This window comes from Phaseolus vulgaris, chromosome 1 (genome assembly GCF_000499845.2).
Source record: "Phaseolus vulgaris cultivar G19833 chromosome 1, P. vulgaris v2.0, whole genome shotgun sequence".
Classification (NCBI taxonomy): domain Eukaryota; kingdom Viridiplantae; phylum Streptophyta; class Magnoliopsida; order Fabales; family Fabaceae; genus Phaseolus; species Phaseolus vulgaris.
The window spans coordinates 50,901,196-50,924,144 of record NC_023759.2 but is presented as its reverse complement, the minus strand read 5'-3'; the positions used below and the strand labels follow the sequence as shown (position 1 = coordinate 50,924,144).

Sequence of the window (22,949 nt, the reverse complement as noted above, 5' to 3'; positions counted from 1 at the left end):
TCTATTATAAATGTAAAATAATTATTTATTTGTAAAGGGTGTAATTCTGTTATCTCACTAGAGAAAATAAATATTAAAAACATTTCTTTAAGTGGATCTTATAATAATTAAAAAATATATAGTAATTTTTATGTATCAATTAATGTAAAAACCCTTCATTATTTTAGTATTCAACCATTTTTGACTGAGCTAAATAAGGTAAGTTTTGATTAGGCATTATAAATTATGTTTTAGAAAAAAATTACTACGTAAATCCATTCTTTAGTACACGTAATAAAAGTTTAACCTAATTTCTTAAATGAAGTGTCTTACTAATGATTAAATTTTTTTTTCATGAATATTATTATATTAGTTTGATTCAAATAAGGTAGTATTTAAATATCATAAGATACAATTTATTTATTATTTCAATAAAATATAAATGTATTTACGTAGATGAAAACCACGCTAAATACATTTTTTTGAAGTAATTATTATGAAAGGTAATAAATTTATTTTATTTAATTGAAAGATAATTTAAATTTCTTTTAAGCTATGAATGTATTGAATATTTATTTCAACTGAATTAACAATGAATCCCACTTTTAACTTTGAGACGAATTGACTATTATAGGAAATATATCCGAATTGAAAAGGCAATGGATAATTTAAAAAAAAAATGATTATTTACCATTTAAATACATTCTCAATTAATATTAATTGAAAAAACTTATTAAAGGAGAAAAAAATACTTTAAAGTTTATTTTTTTTAAAGTTGCAATCAGGTAGAAAGATTTTCAATACAAAATAAAAAGAAAAAGAGTTATGATTATATGTATTTCATTTTATTACAATTTTACAACGTATACTTATTTATTCTCTCCACTTGCCTAACATTTATATATATTTTCATACAAAACACGTGTTTTTAGTTTTATATGTTTTAAATTTGATTTTAGTTTTAATACTTTTAAATTAATAAATTACTTTTTGAAACAACAATTTAGTCAATTAAATTAAACAACATAATTTTGGTTCAGTTTTTGAGACAATTAAACTGCATTTTACAGTTACATTTTGTGAGCCCTTTATCATTAAATTGTTTTGATATTAAAATATGTAACCAGACACAAACACAAAAATAAATAAAAACTTATTTACACTAATATGTTTCAAATTTTTTTAATAAAAAATATCTTTCATAGTTAATTCAAAAAAGTTATTTCTTATTTTTTAATCATAATAATTTTTTTATAATAAATTTAAATTATATTTAATTTTTTTTATATGTTCTCAATGGGAAAGTAGAGTTATTACTATTTTAGGAATAGTTATAGCATTAACCAAATTTTTGGTTTAACCTTCGAATCCACGTCAGTTATAAAGATAATGTTTTGGCGTTTGAGATGAAAATCATTCCGATGTGGGACTTAACGTATTCACTGAAACGCTGCAATATGCAAAGGGATTCTGAGTCAACGCGGTTTGACCATATAAACCGGAAGATGAGGAGTGTTTGGTAATTAAGTTTGGAGTTAATATGAGATTCTGATTCATTCTGATTTGTAACTTAACTTCCCACTTTGCTTTACCCTTCACCACACCACACCCACTCACATAAATAGATTTAACTTTCACATATTATGCCACCAAACACACCTCTTTCTTATCTCTGTTCTGCTTCTGCCATTTTCAACCATGTCTTCTTCAGACATGCCCTTCACTTCCAAAAGACGAAAAACATGTCCGGAGAAAACCTCCGACTTCTTCGAATCTTTGCCGGACGATCTTCTTCTCTCTATCCTCTGCAAGCTCAGTGCCACAGCATCTTCACCCTCCGATTTTATCAATGTCTTAGTAACGTATGTACCCACCTTTCTCAATCTCTTCAAAACAAAATGAAAGAAAAAAAGAAAAAAACTGATTCAAACGTTTATGTTTCCAATGGATTTGGTGAAACTCAACAGGTGCAAGAGACTAAACTCTCTGGGCCTTCACTCTCTCGTGTTGTCCAAAGCATCCCATAAAACATTCTTGGTCAAACCTCAAAATTGGTGTGATTCTGTTCACCGTTTCCTCAAACACTGTGCCGACGCCGGAAACATTGAAGCCTGTTACACCCTTGGCATGGTTCGTTAACATTTGAAGTCTCGTTGTTTTTTTAGTTTTATTCAAAAAAAAGATTTTATTTGAAATGTTGATCGAAAGATTGGGTCTTGGGATGTTTTCTGTGTGCAGATTCGGTTTTATTGTCTGCAAAACAGAGGGAGCGGCGCGTCGCTGATGGCGAAGGCGGCGATGAACTCTCACGCGCCGGCGTTGTATTCTCTCGCCGTTATACAGTTCAACGGAAGCGGTGGCACGAAAAACGACAAGGACCTTCGGGCCGGAGTGGCGCTGTGCGCACGCGCGGCTTTTCTGGGTCATGTCGACGCGCTGCGTGAGCTTGGTCATTGCTTGCAAGACGGTTACGGCGTTAAGCAGAACGTGGCAGAAGGTCGACGTTTTTTGTTGCAAGCCAACGCGCGAGAACTCGCCGCCGTGCTCTCCACCGTGGGTAATAAGCGTCCCTGGGTGACGTGGAACCTCCCGGTTCCGCACCCGCGACTCCGTTTGGGAACCGGGTCGGGTTGTCCTTTGTTGAGTGATTACGGTTGCAACGTGCCGGCGTCGGAGACTCATCCGGCGAGTAAGTTTTTATCGGAGTGGTTTGTTATTCGGAGCGGGTCGCTTGGGTCGGGTATGAGACTGTGTTCACATTCGGGTTGCGGGCGACCCGAGACGAGGAGACACGAGTTTCGAAGGTGTTCGGTGTGCGGTGTAGTGAATTATTGCTCACGCGCGTGTCAGGCGCTTGACTGGAAATTCCGGCACAAGGCGGAATGTGCCCCCGTTGAGAGGTGGCTCAATGACGACGGGGAAGATGTCGCCGCCGGCGAGAATGGCGACGGTGACGACGAAATCATGGCAAATAGTTAGATTAATGGTTGAAATTGGTAAAAATCAATTTTTTTTCAGTGGAGTAAAATGGGAAGAAAAAGAAATCTCATTTATTGCCTTTGGGTATGCAAAGTGAAAACTTCGATCACAGGGTTTTGCTTCGAACTCTGTTCCTTTTACTTTTTACTGTTGTATAGTACTACTCCTACAACCTTAATTAGTCCTCCTGAAAAACAAGATGAAGGAGATACTTTTTTGTTTTTTTATAATTGGTAAATCAAGATATATGAATCTTTATTGTTATTTGGGTTAAATTAGTTCTTATTGATTTTTATAAAATTATAATTATTTTGTGTTCAAGCTCTTTCAAGTTTGAAAGATAGTATTATTAGGATCGTTAGTATCTTTAGAAGATTGAAAAAGTATGAAGTATATAACCTATGGTTAATTTTGACTCCTGAAACATGGAATTATGAATGTGTGAAATATATAAACTTTAACTTTGACTCTATAAATCATATGAAATGATGATTTTATAATGTTATGATTTTTGAACTATGTGAAATTATATTGAAGATACTAAAACAATTAAATCTAAATGGTATCTTGATTTTGAAATAATAAAAGAATGAAAGGTTAGAAAGGTTTTGAAAATTGTAGAGAAGGAAGAAGAAAGGTAAAAAAAGATTACAGAATGAAGATAAGAGGAATGACAGTGGTAAAGAGGTGAAAAGGGTAGGAAAAAAGTTTGAAGAAGTGCTTCGATTTGGACGATTGATGAAAGTGATTATGACAAGTGAGAAATAAAATGTGGGAAACACTTGATGGCACCGATTCCTTGGTGGATAATTATTTCTGACTTGCTGCTTAAAAGACCCATCAATCTTCTTTAGGAAAGATTACAGAGATATTCTTCTATTATTGCATACACAAAAGAATGTCTTGGAAAGTGTTAACTGGAAAGGAAGAGTGTTGGAATATTAATAATCACACAATCACTTTTTCTACATATAAAATCTGTTTTTATCTTGGTTTTCGATTCGATTTTAATTAATATTTTTGAATTAATATTTAATTATACTTTTTTTTTATGAAAAAGAAAGAACCTATTATTTTCAGTGAATATTAATTAGTGGGTGTATTTTTGTGGTGAAAGAGAAAAGGGATCTTTGGTGATGAGGGTTGAGGGGGGGCTTATGTGTCTTTTCACGTACAGTGTTGGATGCGCATTAGAGAAAAAGAGTGAAGTTATGAGAATTAAATATTGTTGTGTGAGAGTGAGATGGTGGAAAGTGAGTGTATGGTGGGAGCGCCACTTATTCTTTCAGCCACGCTCATTATTAATATTCACTACCATTTAAACAGATGGGTGGTCCAAGCCCAGTTCCATTAGGCCCATTATTACAATTTTTATATATCTCTGTTTTTTATTTTTCATTATAAAAAAAGGACCATGTTTGGATATCTAATATAATGATTAAACTAGTATGAGATGAGATGAAGGTAGGAACCAAATAAAGTAGAGTGAAATAAAATTATTCACAACTAAATTTTAAACTTAAAAATATTTTTATTTTTAGTTAAATATAATATTTCTATGACATTAGTTCTTTCAACTAATGTACTAGTGTGTAAAATTATATATTCTAAAATCTTAAAATTAGTGTATGAGACTATTTATTTAAAAAAATATGTGATATAAATGATTTGAATATTCATAATAATAGAACAATTAAAAGAGGGAGTTTGAAAATTAGTGGCAAAGAAAGAAATTGGTGCAAAAAAAAGTCTCAAAGTCTTTAATTTGTCAGTTATTTCAACTAAAGCCAGTTAATGCTATAAGCTAATGGAAGTGTTAATATAGGGCAATAAGAGCCACATAAAATGCTAGACTAGATCCACACGTGGCCATTTTTTTGTCCATGAAGCGTAATTTTTTCTTCAACCATTTTCCTTTATAGAAACATCTTTATCCTATTTCATGTCTTATTTTTTTATTCGAAATGGTGCTTTTTGTCTTGTTTACTATCTTTTACTAATTAAAATTGATCCAACAAGCTTTAGATCCAATATTTTGAAGTCCTAATTTAACCCCGAACATTCATTTTTATAGGTAACCTAAGTTTATAAGGGGAATTATTTGTACAAGTCAAGGAAATGCAAAAGAAAATATCTCATCATATTGGTGATCTTTCAATTGATGAGTTACAATCAAGAAAAAGGAAGCAGTGTGTGTATAGAGATAGAATATTCAATTACCAAAACTTGATGCCGAGACTGTGACAGCAACAAAAATAATTTTCAGAGATAGTTTTCTGATTTATCTTGTAAAGCTATAAAACAAACAGGTAACAACAGTGAGTGTTTTTTCCTTTAAAATGATCAGAAGAAAGAAACTTAAACAAACAGTCCCATATATATACATATGGAGATAGAAATCAGGAAACAAACCTGTGAGCTAAAGAGTTAATTAGCACGTCCTACAAGTAATGCTAAAAAACTAAAAACTGTCTCAAGTTTTCAGCTATTATGTCAATTTTTGCGGGTCCACTCTCACAAATAAATCAAATTGAAAAGCCTATAGGAGCAATAGATCCTGCATTTGTGCTTATCCGGTTTGCACAACCAATAGTTGTTATAATAAAAAAACACTAAAGCAATATTTTATATGCATGTAGAAGGAGGAAACACACTTTATGAGCATTATTCGGACCATTTACATAAACCCTATCTTCTACATGGATTAGTTATACAGTCTTACCAAGTCTTACTAACTCCAATAGTGCTAGTCACTACCACCACATGGCCTAGAATGTTTCAACCCACAAAACAAGGTCACTCTGAAGAAAAGGTTTTGAAGATGTAAAGCTCAACTTAATCAGAATCAGATGATGATTCTGAGCTCTGTTCAACATAGGTTGCATCATTTCCTTTCAAGTTCCCCTGACCCTGCTTGAACGCCTTGGCAATCTCATCAAGGGGAATCAACGGTAGATACCCAATGAAACAGTAACCCTTTTGAGTCATGGCCTTGATCACATGGTTGTACTTCTCTGACCAGTGAGCAGCAGTGGGAACTGCCATCTCTGCCAATGCATGGAATGGTGGATAGTGGTTGAGTCCATTCCACAACTTCACTGAATTTATCAACACCAAATGCTTTGACTCTGTAGCCACATATTGCACAGCTGCTCTTGCCCCCCCAGATTGAGCTTCACTAGCAACTTTCCCTGCCTCGTTTGTCACTTTCTGAATCAAACCCTTGGCTTGATCCACGAGGTGCTTAGCAACAGGAGGAGCATGCTCATCGAACTTGTGTGTAGCTTCATCCACCTGTCCAAATCGATCAGTAAATTAACATGCCCGTCAAACATTAAAATGGAATTTTCTAGTGTACAAGGTTTTACGATTCAGATTAAAGCAGATAAATCTCAATTCTATTTGAAGAGCATTAGAAATAACACCTAAGAAACTGCATATAAGTTGTCCTAAAGAAAAACAGCAATTTACGAAGAGTTGAACCTTTCCTGCATCGTTAAGTCAATCTTCAATTCAAATAGCATGTCAATGAATCAAGGAAAGTCCTCCTGACGAGAAGTTAAACCTTTCAACCATCATTATATCAAAAGTTTGGCCAACCAAAATAGTTTATTGATTTCCAACGTTTTTCATTTATATCTTCGTAAGGGAATAAATACCCACCAATACAATATACTTTTTATTTGGAAGCAGCAACCACTCCCTTATAGCTATTCAAGATCGAAAGTAACTAGCCAATTGATGATTACAAGCTGAGTATGAATCATCAACAACCATTACCCAATTTTCCCATCACCTTTTTCATCGGATCCACAAGAGAAACCAGAAAGGTTATAAAAACCATTCAAATAAAACAACGATTTTTCTCTTTACACATAGATGTAGAAATGAGAAAGGGGCAAAGGAGGAAAAAAATTACCTTTTTGTCAACAAAAACCAGGACATCATCAGGGAGGCCCTTGAACTTGTTGCAGACAGGACCAAGAACGGTGGTTACAGTGTTTTCCACCGTTCCAACAGCAGATCTCAAAGGCCCAGAATTCTGCTTTGCGTACACATACAGATTTGACACAAACACAAAGGTTTGAATAGCAGCAATCCTCACAAACCCCAAGTGCTTTAGGTCTTTGTTCTTCCTCTCAACCGTTACCTCCAACTGCAGGAAAAAAGTAGAATCTCAAATTACTTCACTTCAATATCTAAAATCTCCAACTCCATGGAAGGAAAAAAAAGAAATTCAGAGGAATTCTAAATAAGCCAAAAATAAAATTTTGGCAACCAACCTCGGTCTTGGCCATTGCGTTGTCTGTGTCAGAACTGGGTCGGTACTAAAATTTAAGGAGTGGAGAGTTCAGTTATGGTTTAGAGAAAAAATATGAAGGAAGAAAAATGAAACACCAATAACTAAAAAACTTCTAAGGCTCACAGGATGGACAGAAATGACGGTGTCGGAGAGAAAAGCTTGAACTTTGTTTGATGGCAATTGGTTTAAAGGAGTAATGGCAGAGCACCTTATATTATGCGCATCTAAATCTCGTCACATGACAAAACAGAATAAAAAACACACGTATCTGTGTTCGTCAAGCAAAGGGTGGGGTCTACGTTCGGACCGACTCCTTGGGATCTTTCTAGGACAAACTAGCTATTTCCAGAAGCCACGTGGCACTTTCTTGCAAATTGAGAACCTTCTTCGGAGTGGAGCGACCAGGATCTACATTTATGTCACGACTCACACACAGACCACAAACCAGTCAAATCATACAATAACTTAACTTGCAAATTCACAGTTTTATATGGTTTAAATACTTTTGCACACCTTTAAATTTGGTGTAGATTTTGCTTTTAAATGTTAAAAACTGTAATTTTAAAAAATTAATTTATCTGCCTAAACGTTATGATAATAAATACTCTAAAATAGGCTCTTATACAGGCTATCTATAAGTCATGCAAGAGAAATTTCTAATAATATTGGGATAGAAAGATTAATATGGATATTTTTCAAATCATAATACTAAGTATATTTATGTTAGAATTCGTTAATGACAAATCTCTTACATAAATTTTGAAACATTAAAAATCAAATTTAAAAGAGCAGAGTATCACCCCCTTACATTTAAGTTTTTTCTAAAGAGACACCACATCAAGGTTATTTACGGAGTTTTTCATTTAAAAAGGACACGAAAGAGAAAAATTCAAAATTCACAACTTGGGCACGATGATGAAAATTCTACTGTATAATTTCTAGAAAAGAAAAAGTAAAGTTAAAAATGTGAAATTCCTCAATATTAGATTTTAAAAATAAAATCCAAAGCATGAAATGTAATCACTAACCTGACGTTTAACAATTTTTAAAGTGAATAAATAAATAAAATGAGATAAAAATATAAAAATGTTTTTTTCTATGTGTGATGCAAAGAAGATAAGAATATGAATTAAGTATCTGTATTAAAAGGTAATTTACATATGATTAGTTTATTAGCAGTAGTTGACGTGAGCAATGAAAAACAGTGGGCTAGGAAAGCAGGCCACAGGGATTTCTATGAAGTCATTGGCGCAGCTGCTACTACCAAATATTTATTTTATACGCCATACATGATAGTGCTGAAGGCGTGTACAGGTTTGTGTTTTGTAACTGTGTTATCCACAAATACTGAGGGGTTATAGTTTCAGGTTCACAGGACCTCGGATTTCTGTCGCTTGATATTTTGATGGATAGGCTCCTTCACCTACAAAGAGTAAAATTAGCAAAAAGAAGAAAATTACTTTCAGACTACTGACATGTATACATCAAAGAAAGAAAATATAATATCTCTGCAAGGTATAAAGCCTCAACATACCGCGCTAGTTTTCCTTGACCGTTTCTCTTGGGAAGACTTGCTGCATATAATTGTATCACCTTCGTCTCCTTGATTTGCAATTCCGTTTGTTCTGTCATTCTCTTTGCCTACCGCGAAACTCTCTCTTGAAATAACAGGCTGTACAATTTCAAAATAGCTTACATAAGTTGTATATATACAATATTCGACTATAAAGAAACTGGAAATTAAATCAATATAACCAACCCTGCTTATGGGGGTGTTTCCGGGCTCTTTGGCTTTTGTTGGGTTCTGTCCATTCCCGGAGTCAGTGTAGTTCGTCTCTGATGTCACTTTCATTCGTGTTAAATCTGATCCAATGGAGTGAAGAACCCCACATGTAGACACGTCATGGTTGTTTCCTGATCAACAAGAAACAACAAGATGGTTTAAGTTGACCAGAGTCTTTTTAGAAAGAAAGCTATAATAGAAGAACCCTATATTTCCACTTCTCACAAACTTTTTTAATTTATATTTAAACAGATGCTAAAGTTCCAATATCGAGTAGCTAGGAGTTGGAATGCAAAACATTAACGGCCTTAATCCATTACCATTTAAACGAAAACCAGTTAATTTGGACTTGCTATTTGGTTCACAGTGATCAACATCCTGTGAAATTTACAAAACGTGAAATTTGTAAACATGTATTTTGAAAAAAAGGTGATATAAACCACAAATACTCGGTAGTTGTTACCATAGCCTCCGTAGCACTTAGAGCTTTCTGGACTTCAATGAATTTCCTTTCAGTCAACTCAGAATGGATAACACGTTTCCCTGAGGCACAGCAGCCACGAAAAGAAACCCGCAAAAAAACAGAATGTTTATTCTCTAATGTGTTTGGTTCCACAGTAAGAATGCGCCTAGATCACATCAAATCCTCGCGTATAACATGCAGAAACAAATAAGCACTTAATTTGATACCTAATCTTTTGTTGCCTTTGGGTTCAACAAACCCATCCCGCACCATTTTATCAATTATCTTTCGAGCTGCTGTCTGGTTTACTTCCCCCTCAAGCAAAATTTGAAGCTTACCCATTGACACGTGCGTCATCGGAAGAGCATGATAGAGAGCCTGTGATATTCACTCATAAGTTAGGATATATTATAACGTAAAGATACCATGCCCTTTAACTAAGCAACTACTGTGATGAGTCAACAAATTAAGAGGTCCGTGATAATATTTCGTGTAGTGTACAGATTAGACAACAAACTACATCCTTCCACGCTTCAGATGATGCCTGATGTTTTGAAAGAAACAGACAATTCACAGTAAGTAACTTCTTTAGTGTTTTTTATGCCACTAAATACTAGCAGCATCTTGCTCAATTCATTTCAATTCGGTATTACGAGTGTACTTTACTAAGCCCCAAGAAACATCACTTCTGTACCTGAGCTATAGAGCATTCATTGTGAACAAACGTTGTACAGATTACAAGTCAGCAGAGAGCTAAAGATCCTCAAAGGAAACACGAAAAAAATAAGGAAAAATAAAACTCACTTTCATGTATAAGCGATCTTCAAGTTGCAAAGCTCTGTCAAAGACTTTAGGAAGTTGACCGTCGATTTCTTCTTTCACAATGGTGAACTCATATTCAAGGTTCTGACATTGCAATTTCATCAGAAAGGGGTTGAGAAGGGAATGGAGTGTTAGAACAAGGAAAATGGGTAAGGGTAAAGGTCAATTTGAGGAAAAATCAACCTTGTCCTTGTTAATGGCGTAGGATTCCTTCCCTATCTTCGACAGCACACCTTCCTCAACAAGCTTATCCATGATCTCTAAAGAACCAATCAAAATCAAGGAAAAGATAAATAAAGTTTGCAAGTGATAAAATCTGCAGAACAGCTCGAGCATGATTAACGTTCATACCTTCAGTTAGAACCTGAAAGTAAAACAATTCAATCGATATTATTTTTGACAAAGATGAGAAAATAAACTAAAATAAGTAGTTAGATCATGATATAATAATGGCTAACCAAAACATAACAGTGTTATAATATTCAGGGGGGGAAATAGGTACCACGGAGATGTCTGGAAAATTCGATAGAACATCAGTAAGTTCAATTGTGTCACGGTGACAACAGTTGATCCACTCCTTGACCCGGACCTGTTGTTGCTCATCTTCCACCGGATCCTGTGTATTGTCTGAACACAATATAGATCATTAATATTCAGAGTTACAGACCAGTAACTGAAATAACAGTTTTAAAGAACTAGAAAAAGAATAAGAAAGCATAATGATAAAATTTACCTTCATCAATCATGCTATTGTCTTCCTGTTGTTGCTGTTTATCTGTTTTCATTGTATACATATTAAAAGAAAACAACGGAAAAAATGGAGTTGTGCAGCAATAATAAAAATGGTACTAGTTACCTATTGGAGCAACTACATATCGATTCCCTTGAGTGAGATCAACCTGAAAGTTTTAAAATCTCAAATTTAAATTAGCCGATTGTCTCAATCGCATGTCAGACATTTTCGGCCACATCAAGCACCAACCCACTTACCTCACTGTCAGTATCATAATACTCATTCTGTTGCATTGAATCATCGCCATTGCTCATATCGTCCGGGATTCCCTCGTTATCATCCTCACAAGGGTCGAGTACACTCTTCACCTATAAAATTGAAGAGGAAATAATGGGCAAAAACATTTGTAGATTTAAAACGTTATCTGGAAACATGATATCCTTCAATTACCTTCAGAGCTAATACGAAGTGCTTGCTGTTTACATTCCCAACCTCCATTTTCAAAGGATTTTTCTCCCATGGATGGTAAGCTTCTTCACCTGTGCAGCCCCGGAAGAAAGGAGGCTCATAATCTGCAGGCTGCAGGAAAAAAAACGGTTATATTGAAACCACCCCGACCCTGTATATAAATAAGTCAGCCCTTGGTTTTGGCATAACAGAGTATAAAAATGTTCACAGTTGCATATATATGACCAACGTCTTCAACCATTCTCAATTAAACAACTACCTGGCCAAAATGCAACTCGAGTCTGGTCGATGCAGAAATTCATAAAAGAGATAAAAGGAACTGAGATTTGTTATTCACGTTAAAAAACATACCGTCACATCATCGTAGTAGAGGAGCTTCATCAGAATGGTACGCTGGGGAAAGAATAAAGAAGTCAGATTTTGCAATAAACGCTTGAGCTTGAAGATATATTAATGCGAAATTATTAAGCAAAGCATTTTGAATTTATTCACTTACCTCTTCTGGCATTTTCTCCAGAGTTCTCATCAACTGAACTAGAGTACGGATCATTTTACACGCAGAACTCCTAGAGGTTATATCGAATACAAATTACATTAGTTTGATTGTGAGTGAAGTTGATAAGATCGGCGCAAATCTAATTATATTTTCTTTTACGATCAACCTCATCTGTTGGGGAGTAATTTCTGCAGTCGAGTTACACTTGAAGCCCCCCCGGTTCTTTTTGTTTCCAGTGCGGTTGATGTTCATTGAAACCTCTTGGTTGTCAGAATCGGAATAGCAGAAGGAAACTGCGCGGTAAAACAATATTGATGAATCCTCCACAAAATCTCGAGATAAATTAATTTAGAATCCGCATTTTTCGATTTGATCATAGCACTCATCCTTAAAGTAACAATTAGGTGTCATTCTCTCTTTCGTTAAAATAGAAAGTTATGCGGTATTCGTTTAACTACAATTCCGAATTCAATCATATCCACTAACCAAAACTGCAATCAGATGTCGTAAAGACTTAAAGCCTTACATGCATATTCCTCAATCATTGGTCCGTCCACTGCTTCGCACACACAGAACAGAAGCGTCTTCAGATATTTCTTCTGTAAGGCATCGTACACACCTGCAAAAGAAATAGGATAGAACAAATGAAACACGCATTGCAAGCAACACAAAATCTTCTACTAGAAGTTCAGTTAGACAATAGTTCAATCGTGCCTTTCTCCATCCAATCAATTAGTCTGCGAGACTCGGCATCCAGTGGCATCAGTTTTTTTATCTTCATCTCTGTTATTTCACGAGTAGATTTAGATGAAACTCACTTGGTAAAAACATCAGAAAATTCTGTGGAAAAATGTAGGAAAAAGACTGCAGCGTTAAACAAATTTTACCTAAAGCAGGAACGGACTTATCATTGAAATACTTCTCAGGAAATAGTCCTCTGATATAACTGATATTGAATATGGCAATTCGAAGCAGATTCCTCGTCTTGCAAATGAAATTTCAAATTAGATAATGAAAATAAGATGATCCAGACTCTGCATTCATTTACTAAAGCATATCAAATTGAAGTAACACGTGGATCTACAATTTCTCCATTTGACTTAATTAAATTAGGTGGTAAAGTTTACTAACATCCAGTTTCAGATCTCGTTTATTCCTATTGATATCAAACGAAGCTATAGAGTAAATTTCGGTCAAGAGGATCCGGAATATTTTTACCTAACCAAAAAACTTCGGAGGCAAAATCTATGGTGAAAATGAAATCCTCTCAGGTGCAGAATTAACAAAAGAAACATTACTGTTACATAAAATTGCAAACTACATGTACTGAAGAAATCGAAAATGCATCAATACAATAAACTATCAACACGAAAGGATATGTAAGCATTGGAACAACAATGAAAAAACTAGAACGAAAAAAGTAAAAGCGTGGGATCACTATAAGAAATATTATATTAAAACGCGTAATTAAGTACGAGAAGAAGTGAATCCTGCTCGGTGATTTCAGCTTCCTTGACTTTCTGTGCAACGACCTGAAAGAACGAATGAAAAAAAATAAGAAACCAACTCGGCGAGAGGAAGAAGATGAAGAAGAGAAAGGAAAACAAGATTCGAAGTGGCTTTTCGTCTCACCATGGTATCTGAATTCCAGAGAAAAAAACTGAGAGAAGAGTTTGTTCACTTAAAAAAAATTGAATGTAGAATGTGGCGGGAAGGGATGAAAGCTAAGGAGTGATATTTATAGGGTAAGGAATGTGGCACTCACTGTCGTTAAAGTTTTTTTTTTCAGATTCTGTTATTTTGAAAAACGCTAATGAATTTGATCGTTGTGTCACGCAAGTTCTATGAGCGAGTTGGCGCCAAAAAAAGGAGAAATTGTGGGCTTCGTTTGTTTTGTTAAGCCTTAAAAAGACTGTTTCTTCATGTACCTCCATACCTTCTTCTCTTACCTCCATATATTTTTAAATTTTCAAAAATGTCCCTATATTTCGGATTATGTAATTTGAAAGTTATTTTTTAAATTTATAATTAGTTTTCGAATTACATAATCCATAAACTACTCATAAACTACTTTATTGGGATGATAAAAAAAGGTTAAAAATATTTTTTCATATTCGAAGTTTCAAATTTCCTTATGGTTTAATTAAACTTACAAATATTAATATCCAAAAAGACTTTCAGTGTTATTGGGTGTAAGTCAAAAATCCAGAATCGGTCCGGACACAAGAATGTGAAGAGGATAAACAAGAACTAAATGAAAAACCTAAAATAGACAAGTGATTTACATGAAATAAAATAGAAACTAATAGAATATCACGAGACAAATTTATCTAATTAATAAATTTGTTAACATCTCTCCGTTATTCCTCCCTCTACATGCATCAGAACAAAAGCTATAGTTTTTAGCATTATATGTGATTCTATTGCAAAACAAACATATTTTGCATAAACAAACATTTCATTGGAGTGGGAATAGAATGTGAAGTCCTTATAACGTAGCATAAACAGTTATGGATGCACAATTTGTGCTGAACTGTTACACTTTCTAGATGCAAGGGAATTGCGCAAGGTCCATTAGCTGAAAGAGTGATCTGAACATACATTAAGTAAAGACACAAATAAAAATATATGTTAAATAAAAATAATTGGGGAACTTTTATTAACAGGACAATAACCAACCATGTATCCACCCGCACAAGTTATCTTGTATAATCGGTTTCTAATTCTCGACACATGCTTACACTCTCATCATCCCCCTTCCTTTTAGCTGGTTCAGTGTTTGCATATCATTACAATTTCCACAACAAAGAAAATGCTAAAGTTAAATCATAGTGCAAGAATGCTATAACATTTCCTCGATATTCTATAACCCACAATTCATTCTGATAAGAAATCTCTTCTATTTGTATTTAGAGGATGCACAGCTGCAGCAATTTTCTCCCGCAGGTTGAATTTCTTTGCAATTAGTGGCCGGACATCATCAACACCCACCAAGCTCTCCAAAAAGGGAAGTAACGAAAGCAATTCTCGATCTGAACGATCTTCAAACCAACTCTCAATCGGTATTCCATTATCCACCTGGAATCCAAATGCCTAGGTGGAAACAAATTAACAGCAGAGAAAGTGGTAAGTAACATTTAACATGTATTTTCAACAACTATGTTCATTACCTTTTTCCTATAAATGAAAGGGTAAACATTTATATTACAAATCATTACCAAATTTTATGCCATGTTAACAGATATATTAGTATTTTAAAGGAGGGATTGGTCATCCTGATGCAATCCCATTAAAGATTCCAGTCTTTTAAGTGGGATCATAACACGTCTGTTGAGATGTTTGAGCATGATTTCACATCAACCATCTAAAAATTATTCGGAGGGCTTCCGTAGGCAACTAGCACATTACAAATGTTAATCATAAGAGCAATTTGATCTTAGGCAATAGAACGTAAAACCATACCTGAGGGGAATTGTCAATTATCATAACGTGTGCCAAATCACGACCCAGCACTGTCAAATCTTTGAGATAATTCCCCTCCACATAAACACAGGACTCACGGTATACACGGTGGCGAAATATCTTCCGCTTTGGATCAAGAACGTTTAGAAGTTGCTCAGCATAAATACTTTGACTGGCTGTAAATATAATAATCTCGAAAAGACCAGAAACTCTCTCAAGGAAATCTTTGAGATGAGGGCGGCAGCGTACATAGACAATGTGCTCCTCACAATTGAAATTAACCGGAAAAGTGAAGTCCACATCCTCACAAGGTTCCAGGGTAGAATGCACCAAAGTTTCTGCAGAGTAAAAAAATACAGTATAAAATGAGGTTTGACAACTAGTTATCTTTGCCTAACAGAAAAGGAAAATGAGAATTATATATTTAAAGAACTATAAACAATAGAAGCTTGGTACATGGAATAAAATCACTTTTCGAATTTCCACTCTAACAAACATGTTTCAACCTACAGACTCAAGCAAGGTTATCACACAGTATGATAATTTCAGGACAGAAGACCGCTTTAACTGAGGGAAGCACGGTCAGCCAAAAGCAAGAATCCACAATAAAATAAAAATCACTAAGCAGCAACCTTAAGATTGCACCAAGATGGATGATTCACCCCCACATAACCACTTTAATATAGGTCCAATGAAACTATACTTGCTGATGTTGACATTAAATTAAAGCATCTGAGTAACAAAACAACATGAAAAATGGACGATAGTAAAATAAGAAAGATAAAACCAAAAATAATTGCCTAACAACAAATTAATGACAACCAAAAAGGATAAGAAAAAGACATCAAAACAGAAATGAACAGAACACTGGGATCAGTTATGTTGCAACCAAGAAACCATCCATAATATCTAAACCCAAAAAATGATGCACACTTCATCAGTTAGGTATGCCCCGTAAAAATGTACATATATGTTTTTTCTTACCATCCAAATCCAGAACAAGAGTAGTAGAAGGGCAACTACGTGTCTGCTTAGGTAACAACAATCGTCTAAAAGTTGGAACCACGGTGGACAAGTCCGGTAAGGTCTTTATGAATAAGTATGGGTCAAAATCCTCGAACTCATCCTCCTCTGTGCATATTTCAGAAGACATGGGGTCCTGACCATGCTCGTCAACACATTCTAGCTTCGAGTTCTTCATGGCAAGATATATGGCTGAAACATCCATGGAAAGACCATTTCCATTAAAATCAGAATTGCAACCATTCACATTTTCTGTGCCTAAAGCATGCATCTGATTGCCACAGCTACCTGAATTAGAGTAGTTGGATGAATTGTTCATGTCTACCTCCATTGCAGTGTCAAAGTCTTGACTGCCAGGACCATCTACTGTATCTTCCTGGGGTAACTTTATTTCTTGGCATGGAGAAATTCTCTTGTGTTCTTCATTCTGAAAAATTTTTATAAAATCAACTAGATCGAAACAAAAGAAAAGGATTAAAAATTAATTTTAAAATGTAGGAAAATATCATGGAAAATAGAAAAAGAAATTCAAAGCCAATAATAATTAAAATGATACAATGCCATCTACCTCTGTCAACAACTTTTCCTCCAGGATTTTTGGATAAGTGAAACCCAGGAGAAAATATAGTTCCAGACTCAAGAAGGGCAGCTTGATTGTTACAACCCTGAAGCATTATTTCAAAACATTTAGAAAAACGAAAAAAAAAACAATAATAATCAGGCAATATCCAGGTGTATACGAGAACCCTAAAACCAAATCCCTTCGAATCATCACTTCAATTTTCAGAAAGCATTTATATTAAACATTCGAGATACATTGCAAATGAAGTTGAGTCATTAGGCAGTTGAAGTCTAAGAGATTAAAATCAGCTTTCAGGCATTGAGACACTTATGTAGTACCATGCACACCCAAATACACACATAAAGTAAAACAGCCAGACCAGGACAAGTAGAAGACAGTATAGTTAAAATACCATAAAATCCAGAGAAACACCGTCAACTGCATCATTTTCCAAACAAAGATTGGAAGTCCCACTGTCCACAAACTCGCATCCATAATTCAAATGTGTTGGGGGGATGGACTCTATAGCTTTATTCTCAAGAGTGCTAACTGAAGTTACACCAAGAAAGAAGATGATAAGTTAAATTAGTTAATTTCACAGTTTTTTAACGCTGAAATACACATTCTATTGGACATAACATGATATATTTATACTGGAAATCTCATTTTTTATAAAAGCAACAAGGTTAAGAGTCATAAGTTGCAGAAATCATAGCAAACAATTTAGAAGATGAATTAGACATAAGAAAAACAATTGATATATATTATCTTAAAAAACTGAACAGATCTGTCAGACCATCAATAGTGCTTACAAGATTTATTCTTTCTAGCAGATGATGTAATCAGGTCTGACACTTTCTTTTCAGCAGATCCTCCATTCTCAGATACCTTCCTCTGTGCTCTTGAAACCTTACGACTGCCACGCTCTTGACTGGCATTTCGCCTAGAGGTTTTTTTCTTAGCTTGCATGTCCACTTCAAGAAGAATAGGTGGTGAGCTAATTAATTTTTGTGAGAGTAATCAAAGCAGCAAAAACAGGTCCAGAAAGACTACCCTGGTACAGTGCATTCAGAACCGAAATTCAATTATCCCTGCCATTTCCAGATCCAAAATTCAACACTAAACAAAGATGAATCTTCATAATAGCTCAAATTTCAAAATTCATATTCCTAACTATACCATAGGACTATAATCCATATCATTGATATCAGACAGAATTAAAAGCAGAAAAAAAAAAGACATGATCACACTCAAATTCCTTTCCAAATCAACCAAACCTATTTTCTATTGATACAAAATCACACTAGCTAAATGTTTAATGAATCAGTTATTCTTTATTGATGTCCACAGAACTCCACATCCTCCATTAAATTATCAAGTCCACTACCCAGCATATAAGTTGCCATGTCAGTATTCAAATTCCGAGCATCGAACTGAACAAGGGACAGATAAATCCGAACCTTCTCATTGAAATCGCACAAAACCCTAAAAACACAAGAGACCCTAAAACATAGCAGCTATAGCAACAGGCATGTTCTATCACACAATAAGCCCGAGCTAAAACCATATAAACCTGATACCGTGATCAAAAGCTATGAACTCTCACATTAAGCACTGCATGCATTAGCAATGAATTTTTCCTTTAACAGGAAGAAACAAATCAAAGAACAAAAAGAAGAGAAAAGATTGACTCACAGAAAATGAGCTCAAGAAAATGGCTAAAACCCTAGATTTGTTCAGCGGTTGAAGGAGAAGTTATATCCTTCCCTGTCCGAAAATTTCTTTTGGATGTTTTCCCTCCAATGAGAAAGTGAGAGGGAAAACAATGAAGGATGAAAAATTATTTTTTTCAGAACAAAGGGATGTGTTGATAAATAATAATGCAGAATGAAAATAATTAAATAAGGTAATTAAAATTATTTATTCCTCTCCACCGATATTTCAAACGATTCTTTATTCCCACGCGTCACTTCTCAGATTGATCGAGTGGTGGCTACGTGCTTTTATGCACTGACACGTGTCTCCTAATCAAAATAACTTTTTAGGAATTTGAGAAGGTGAGATTCACGCTCTTGCTCTCACCGTGGGAGTAACAGCATGACTAGTGCTATTTTGAATTTCAAAACCAGATTCAAACTTTCCTAGTATGAACCTCTCTTAATTTACTTTCTTCATGTGTTTAAATTTCCTAAAATTGCTCACAGATACCTCAATTCATTCATATTGTGAAAATTTTCAAAACTGATTCCAAATTTCATCAAAATTTCAGATCTATTTTTTCCCTCCATTTCCTTGGAAGAGTTTATAGAAAATTGAAGTTTTCTAAGTTTTAACAACTTAGCATTAAAAAAAAGTGTGCAGAGATGAACATAATAAATTTAATATAATTCATCATGTATTAAATAAAATGTATATGTTGTATGATCTATTATATGTTGTATAAAAAACAATTTATATAATTTATTATATAATAAAATAACTGATTGTATTTTTCTTATTATTTGTCAAATGTATTATTTAATTATATTTTTTCAAATTGTATTCTTTCTTTCTCAACTAAAGAGTGAGTCTTCTTTCAATTTCAATTTTAAAAAAATCTGAATAAATTGAATTTGTATGGTTTAAATTTATATATTCTTAGATAATTAAGTTAGGTCATACTACATCTTGTATTTAATCTGAATTTATGATTTAAATTAGTATAATTACTTTGATGAAAATAGTGGTGAAATGTTTAAATTGTTTGAGTCACATCTTAACTTTGATATTGCTTATACATAATTTAATATCATTTTTTACTTTGTTATTAGTTAAGAAGTTTATTTCATGATATTAATAGTGTTTGATAAACAAGTTTTTGTTACTAGATTGTGGAGTTTTTAACTTGTTATTTGAAGTAATTAGGTTTTATCTAGTCACATTTTTTTTCATATTTACTCGTCTTTTCATGCTTAATTTGGTTAATTTTTTTTATAAGATAAATTTTTATTCACCTTAGTGGATTTTCTTCATTTTTAAGTAATAATTTTTTTTTTTTTTAATTTAAACTTCTATTACATGATTTGTTTATTGCTTAAAAAATACTTACACACTGTCTAATTTTAGTTTTGATATTATTAAATATTTAAATATATTTAATCTGTAGTGTTGATGCCTAAGGATGATATTGATATTAAGTCCACAAAGACATAGATATTAATATAAGTTTGAGGGAAAAATAATTTATTTAAAAAATGACATTTTTACTAGTCTAAGTGAAAAAATAAAAGTACATAAAAATAAATTTTAAATAATTTTTTATTTATTAAATTTCTTCTTGTTAAAAACTCTATTTTGTTAATTTTTAAAAAATATTAAAAAAAAATTACTAACAAATAACTAGTATGAAATTTTAAGAAGCGAAAATAATATAAAGAAAAATACTGTATATATAACAAAAATTGTTACATGTGTTCCAGATTTTCTATTATAGAAACACACTTTACTTATCAAACTTCTATTTTGGAAACACCTTTTACTTATGAAACCCTTATTCCAGAATCATCCAAAATTATCAAGATAATTCTAGTAATATAGGGGTGTAAAAAGAAATACCCAATAACATGTAGTTCACACTAGTTTTAGTTTATATTGGACAACAATATGCTTTATTGTGCATGGATTTACTAAGTTGAGCTCCTAATGGTGTTGTACCTAGGAATCACTTTGCACTGTAAAGGCTTTTTCATTTCCATAGAGAGCTTAAGGCATTCTGAAAGATCCACGGGTTGTGCTGAAACCAATATGAATCGATGAAGAAACTGTGCAAGCCAAAGATGAACAGTGGCTAAGCCCAAGTTTTTTCCAGGGCAAACCCTGCGTCCTGCACCAAACGGTGCAAGTCTCATGTCTGACCCCATGACTGACACTTCTTCATCCATGAATCGTTCGGGCTTAAAGGCCCACGGGTCCTTCCAGACAGAAGAGTCGTGTGATATGGCCCACATGTTAACCATTGCGGTTGTGCCAGCAGGCACAAGGACTTTGTCAATATGAACGTCATGGGTTGCAAGACGAGCCCACGAAAGCAACGGGCCTGGTGGGTGCAATCGAAGCACCTCCTTCACTATGGCTTGAAGGTAAGGGAGATTTGGAATGTCGGAGTCTCGCACGTGACTGTTCTGGCCCATGCACGTGTCGATCTCTTGGCGGGCTTTGCTCTGAACATCTTGGTGCAACACCATCCTCGCCATAATCCATTCCAAAAGTATAGCAACTGTGTCTGTTCCCCTGAATAACATTTCCTGCACAAAACATACCAATGAAAACAAAATATAAAACATGAACACACAACGTTAGTAAAGTAATAAGTATTGTTATGACTTGGGTTTTGAGTATTTCGCATAGACATAAAATATTAATAACGATATAGAGATTACTTTACGTATAATTTAGGATACTAGAGATATTATATAATCTACGAGTGTCATATGTGTCTGACACGGATACAAGATACAAAAGATATATCTGAGTCTGAGTCTACTACTTACCCATAAGATAGCCACCATATCTGATTCACCTATCCTTTCTTCTTGGGGCAACGATAACAAGGCACTGAGAAAATCACTTTCTCCGACCACTTCCCCACGTATTTTTCTTTGTTCCACCATCTCACCCACCACACTCTTCACCTTACTGGTCAATCTGTGACACCTTCTCTTTACGCCATGAAAGTCCAAAAACCTGAAGGGAAAATAGTCTTCCCAGTTAAACTTTGCAATCAACTCATACCCTTCCTTAATCATATCTCCCAACACCTCCTCTGTTTCTGATTCTATATTCATTCCAAAAACACTCTCCAACATTGTTCTCAGGGACCCTGCATGCAATATCCCTTTCACCTCCACCACCCCTTTCACCTCCATCTCCTCCCACGTCTTCTTCACCATATCCGCCGCCACTCTTTGCCGGAGGCTCTCCAAATCGGAGATCCTCCTCGGAGAGAACATGTGCGTGGTCGCCACCTTACGAAGGTGACGCCAATAAGTCCCATACGGAGCAAATCCAATGGCGCGCTCAAACATCAGCGTGCGGGCCGATTCCTTAACGGGCCGGTCCGAGAAGCCCGGCCCGCAAAGAATTTCTCTTGCGGTCTCCGGGTGGCTGCTGATCACAACCCGGTTGGTTCCCAAACTAAGTGCCATGAGCCTTTTTGCGCTTAGTGAAGTGGCCATGGAAGCAAGTTTTCCATGGGCCAGAGAGCCCATTTCAGGCAGGGACCCTAATATGGGCCAGCCCATTGGGCCCGATAGTTTGTAACGGTCGTGATGTTTTCTCCAGGCCAACCCTCCCGGGAGAAGCCAGTAGTTGAAGGAGATGGCAAGGGCAGCGAGTGACGTGGAGAGGAAGAGAGTGATGAGAGACCAAGAGTGAGAACAAGAGAAGGTGCTTTGGAACATTGTTTGGAGTGTTGGAATCATCATTATGAATGAGTGTTTGTTGGGTTGCAATGTTTGTGGATCAATGCATGGTATATATATATACACTATGGGAAGTAGGTTAACTATTTATGGTTAATTGGATAACCATGGTTAAGCCTTATATCATCACAATGTCAATTTTTCCTATCAATCATTTATATACTATGAAATATTTTAATCTCTAGTTAATGTATAATTTTTAATATATCTCTTCACACCAAGATTACCAATTCATGCGTGAGACTATATATTATGGATAGCCCGATAATGGTTCGATAACGAATGGTCGGATAAGCTCAACAAATGATAGACTCAAAATGACTTTAATACCATATTAAGAAATGAACTTTAACCCTAACTCAATTGCATAAAATTGAATTTACACTATTGGAGATCCCACATCGACTAGAGATTAAG

The 22,949-nt window shown here is 34.7% G+C and overlaps 5 protein-coding genes across 12 annotated transcripts; 1 reads left to right on the top strand and 4 right to left on the bottom strand.

The window, feature by feature from the left end:
* The first annotated feature begins 1,529 nt into the window (after window positions 1-1,529).
* Window positions 1,530-3,233, top strand: LOC137815253 (F-box protein At1g67340-like). The gene is made up of 3 exons (XM_068618368.1): window positions 1,530-1,841; window positions 1,947-2,109; window positions 2,218-3,233. The coding sequence occupies exons 1-3, from the start codon at window positions 1,678-1,680 to the stop codon at window positions 2,956-2,958; spliced, it is 1,068 nt and encodes a 355-aa protein (XP_068474469.1). The 5' UTR covers window positions 1,530-1,677; the 3' UTR covers window positions 2,959-3,233.
* Window positions 3,234-5,551: 2,318 nt separating this feature from the next.
* Window positions 5,552-7,499, bottom strand: LOC137815251 (REF/SRPP-like protein At1g67360). Its single transcript, XM_068618366.1, has 4 exons — window positions 7,385-7,499; window positions 7,242-7,286; window positions 6,878-7,114; window positions 5,552-6,252 (listed from the first exon to the last, which is right to left on the bottom strand). The coding sequence occupies exons 2-4, from the start codon at window positions 7,254-7,256 to the stop codon at window positions 5,794-5,796; spliced, it is 711 nt and encodes a 236-aa protein (XP_068474467.1). The 5' UTR covers window positions 7,257-7,286; window positions 7,385-7,499; the 3' UTR covers window positions 5,552-5,793.
* Window positions 7,500-8,378: 879 nt separating this feature from the next.
* On the bottom strand, window positions 8,379-13,726 carry LOC137815252 (meiosis-specific protein ASY1). The gene is made up of 22 exons (XM_068618367.1): window positions 13,659-13,726; window positions 13,502-13,558; window positions 12,914-13,010; window positions 12,741-12,809; window positions 12,553-12,645; window positions 12,193-12,319; window positions 12,027-12,096; window positions 11,882-11,923; window positions 11,513-11,641; window positions 11,320-11,430; window positions 11,186-11,228; window positions 11,063-11,104; window positions 10,832-10,956; window positions 10,681-10,693; window positions 10,513-10,589; window positions 10,312-10,413; window positions 9,735-9,885; window positions 9,508-9,587; window positions 9,365-9,422; window positions 9,021-9,175; window positions 8,796-8,933; window positions 8,379-8,684 (listed from the first exon to the last, which is right to left on the bottom strand). Exons 1-22 carry the CDS (start codon window positions 13,659-13,661, stop codon window positions 8,631-8,633), a joined length of 1,836 nt encoding a protein of 611 aa, XP_068474468.1. The 5' UTR covers window positions 13,662-13,726; the 3' UTR covers window positions 8,379-8,630.
* A 931-nt stretch (window positions 13,727-14,657) lies between these two features.
* Window positions 14,658-18,963, bottom strand: LOC137815250 (uncharacterized). 8 transcript variants are annotated; one of them, XM_068618363.1, is made up of 9 exons: window positions 18,769-18,963; window positions 18,127-18,164; window positions 17,886-18,047; window positions 17,486-17,622; window positions 17,080-17,176; window positions 16,800-16,961; window positions 16,473-16,703; window positions 15,489-15,826; window positions 14,658-15,119 (listed from the first exon to the last, which is right to left on the bottom strand). In XM_068618363.1, exons 3-9 carry the CDS (start codon window positions 18,040-18,042, stop codon window positions 14,904-14,906), a joined length of 1,338 nt encoding a protein of 445 aa, XP_068474464.1. In that variant the 5' UTR covers window positions 18,043-18,047; window positions 18,127-18,164; window positions 18,769-18,963; the 3' UTR covers window positions 14,658-14,903. The 8 variants fall into 8 exon arrangements, with proteins under 8 accessions (XP_068474464.1, XP_068474463.1, XP_068474465.1 ...); XM_068618362.1 differs by having other exon boundaries at window positions 17,886-18,164; window positions 18,769-18,940; XM_068618364.1 differs by having other exon boundaries at window positions 17,886-18,127; window positions 18,769-18,940.
* A 1,520-nt stretch (window positions 18,964-20,483) lies between these two features.
* Window positions 20,484-22,586, bottom strand: LOC137815245 (cytochrome P450 78A5-like). Its single transcript, XM_068618352.1, has 2 exons — window positions 21,603-22,586; window positions 20,484-21,356 (listed from the first exon to the last, which is right to left on the bottom strand). The coding sequence occupies exons 1-2, from the start codon at window positions 22,533-22,535 to the stop codon at window positions 20,739-20,741; spliced, it is 1,551 nt and encodes a 516-aa protein (XP_068474453.1). The 5' UTR covers window positions 22,536-22,586; the 3' UTR covers window positions 20,484-20,738.
* Between the last annotated feature and the right edge of the window lie 363 nt (window positions 22,587-22,949).

What these genes read in the sequence shown, in the direction of transcription:
- LOC137815252 (XM_068618367.1), bottom strand. An exon ending in TGGAGAAAATGCCAGAAGAG is followed by an intron (nt 11,924 to 12,026) that starts GTAAGTGAATAA and finishes TTCTTTCCCCAG; the next exon opens with CGTACCATTCTGATGAAGCT. An exon ending in CAATAGCATGATTGATGAAG is followed by an intron (nt 10,957 to 11,062) that starts GTAAATTTTATC and finishes TATTGTGTTCAG; the next exon opens with ACAATACACAGGATCCGGTG.
- LOC137815245 (XM_068618352.1), bottom strand. Translation starts at nt 22,535, where the DNA reads ATGATGATTCCAACACTCCAAACAATGTTCCAAAGCACCTTCTCTTGT. An exon ending in ATATGGTGGCTATCTTATGG is followed by an intron (nt 21,357 to 21,602) that starts GTAAGTAGTAGA and finishes TGTTTTGTGCAG; the next exon opens with GAAATGTTATTCAGGGGAAC.
- LOC137815250 (XM_068618358.1), bottom strand. Translation starts at nt 18,042, where the DNA reads ATGCAAGCTAAGAAAAAAACCTCTAGGCGAAATGCCAGTCAAGAGCGT. An exon ending in TGCTAGAAAGAATAAATCTT is followed by an intron (nt 17,623 to 17,885) that starts GTAAGCACTATT and finishes GTGTAACTTCAG; the next exon opens with TTAGCACTCTTGAGAATAAA. An exon ending in AGGAAAAGTTGTTGACAGAG is followed by an intron (nt 16,962 to 17,079) that starts GTAGATGGCATT and finishes GTTTCGATCTAG; the next exon opens with TTGATTTTATAAAAATTTTT.
- LOC137815251 (XM_068618366.1), bottom strand. An exon ending in TGGTTTTTGTTGACAAAAAG is followed by an intron (nt 6,253 to 6,877) that starts GTAATTTTTTTC and finishes CGATTTGGACAG; the next exon opens with GTGGATGAAGCTACACACAA.
- LOC137815253 (XM_068618368.1), top strand. Translation starts at nt 1,678, where the DNA reads ATGTCTTCTTCAGACATGCCCTTCACTTCCAAAAGACGAAAAACATGT. An exon ending in TTTATCAATGTCTTAGTAAC is followed by an intron (nt 1,842 to 1,946) that starts GTATGTACCCAC and finishes GAAACTCAACAG; the next exon opens with GTGCAAGAGACTAAACTCTC. An exon ending in CCTGTTACACCCTTGGCATG is followed by an intron (nt 2,110 to 2,217) that starts GTTCGTTAACAT and finishes TTCTGTGTGCAG; the next exon opens with ATTCGGTTTTATTGTCTGCA.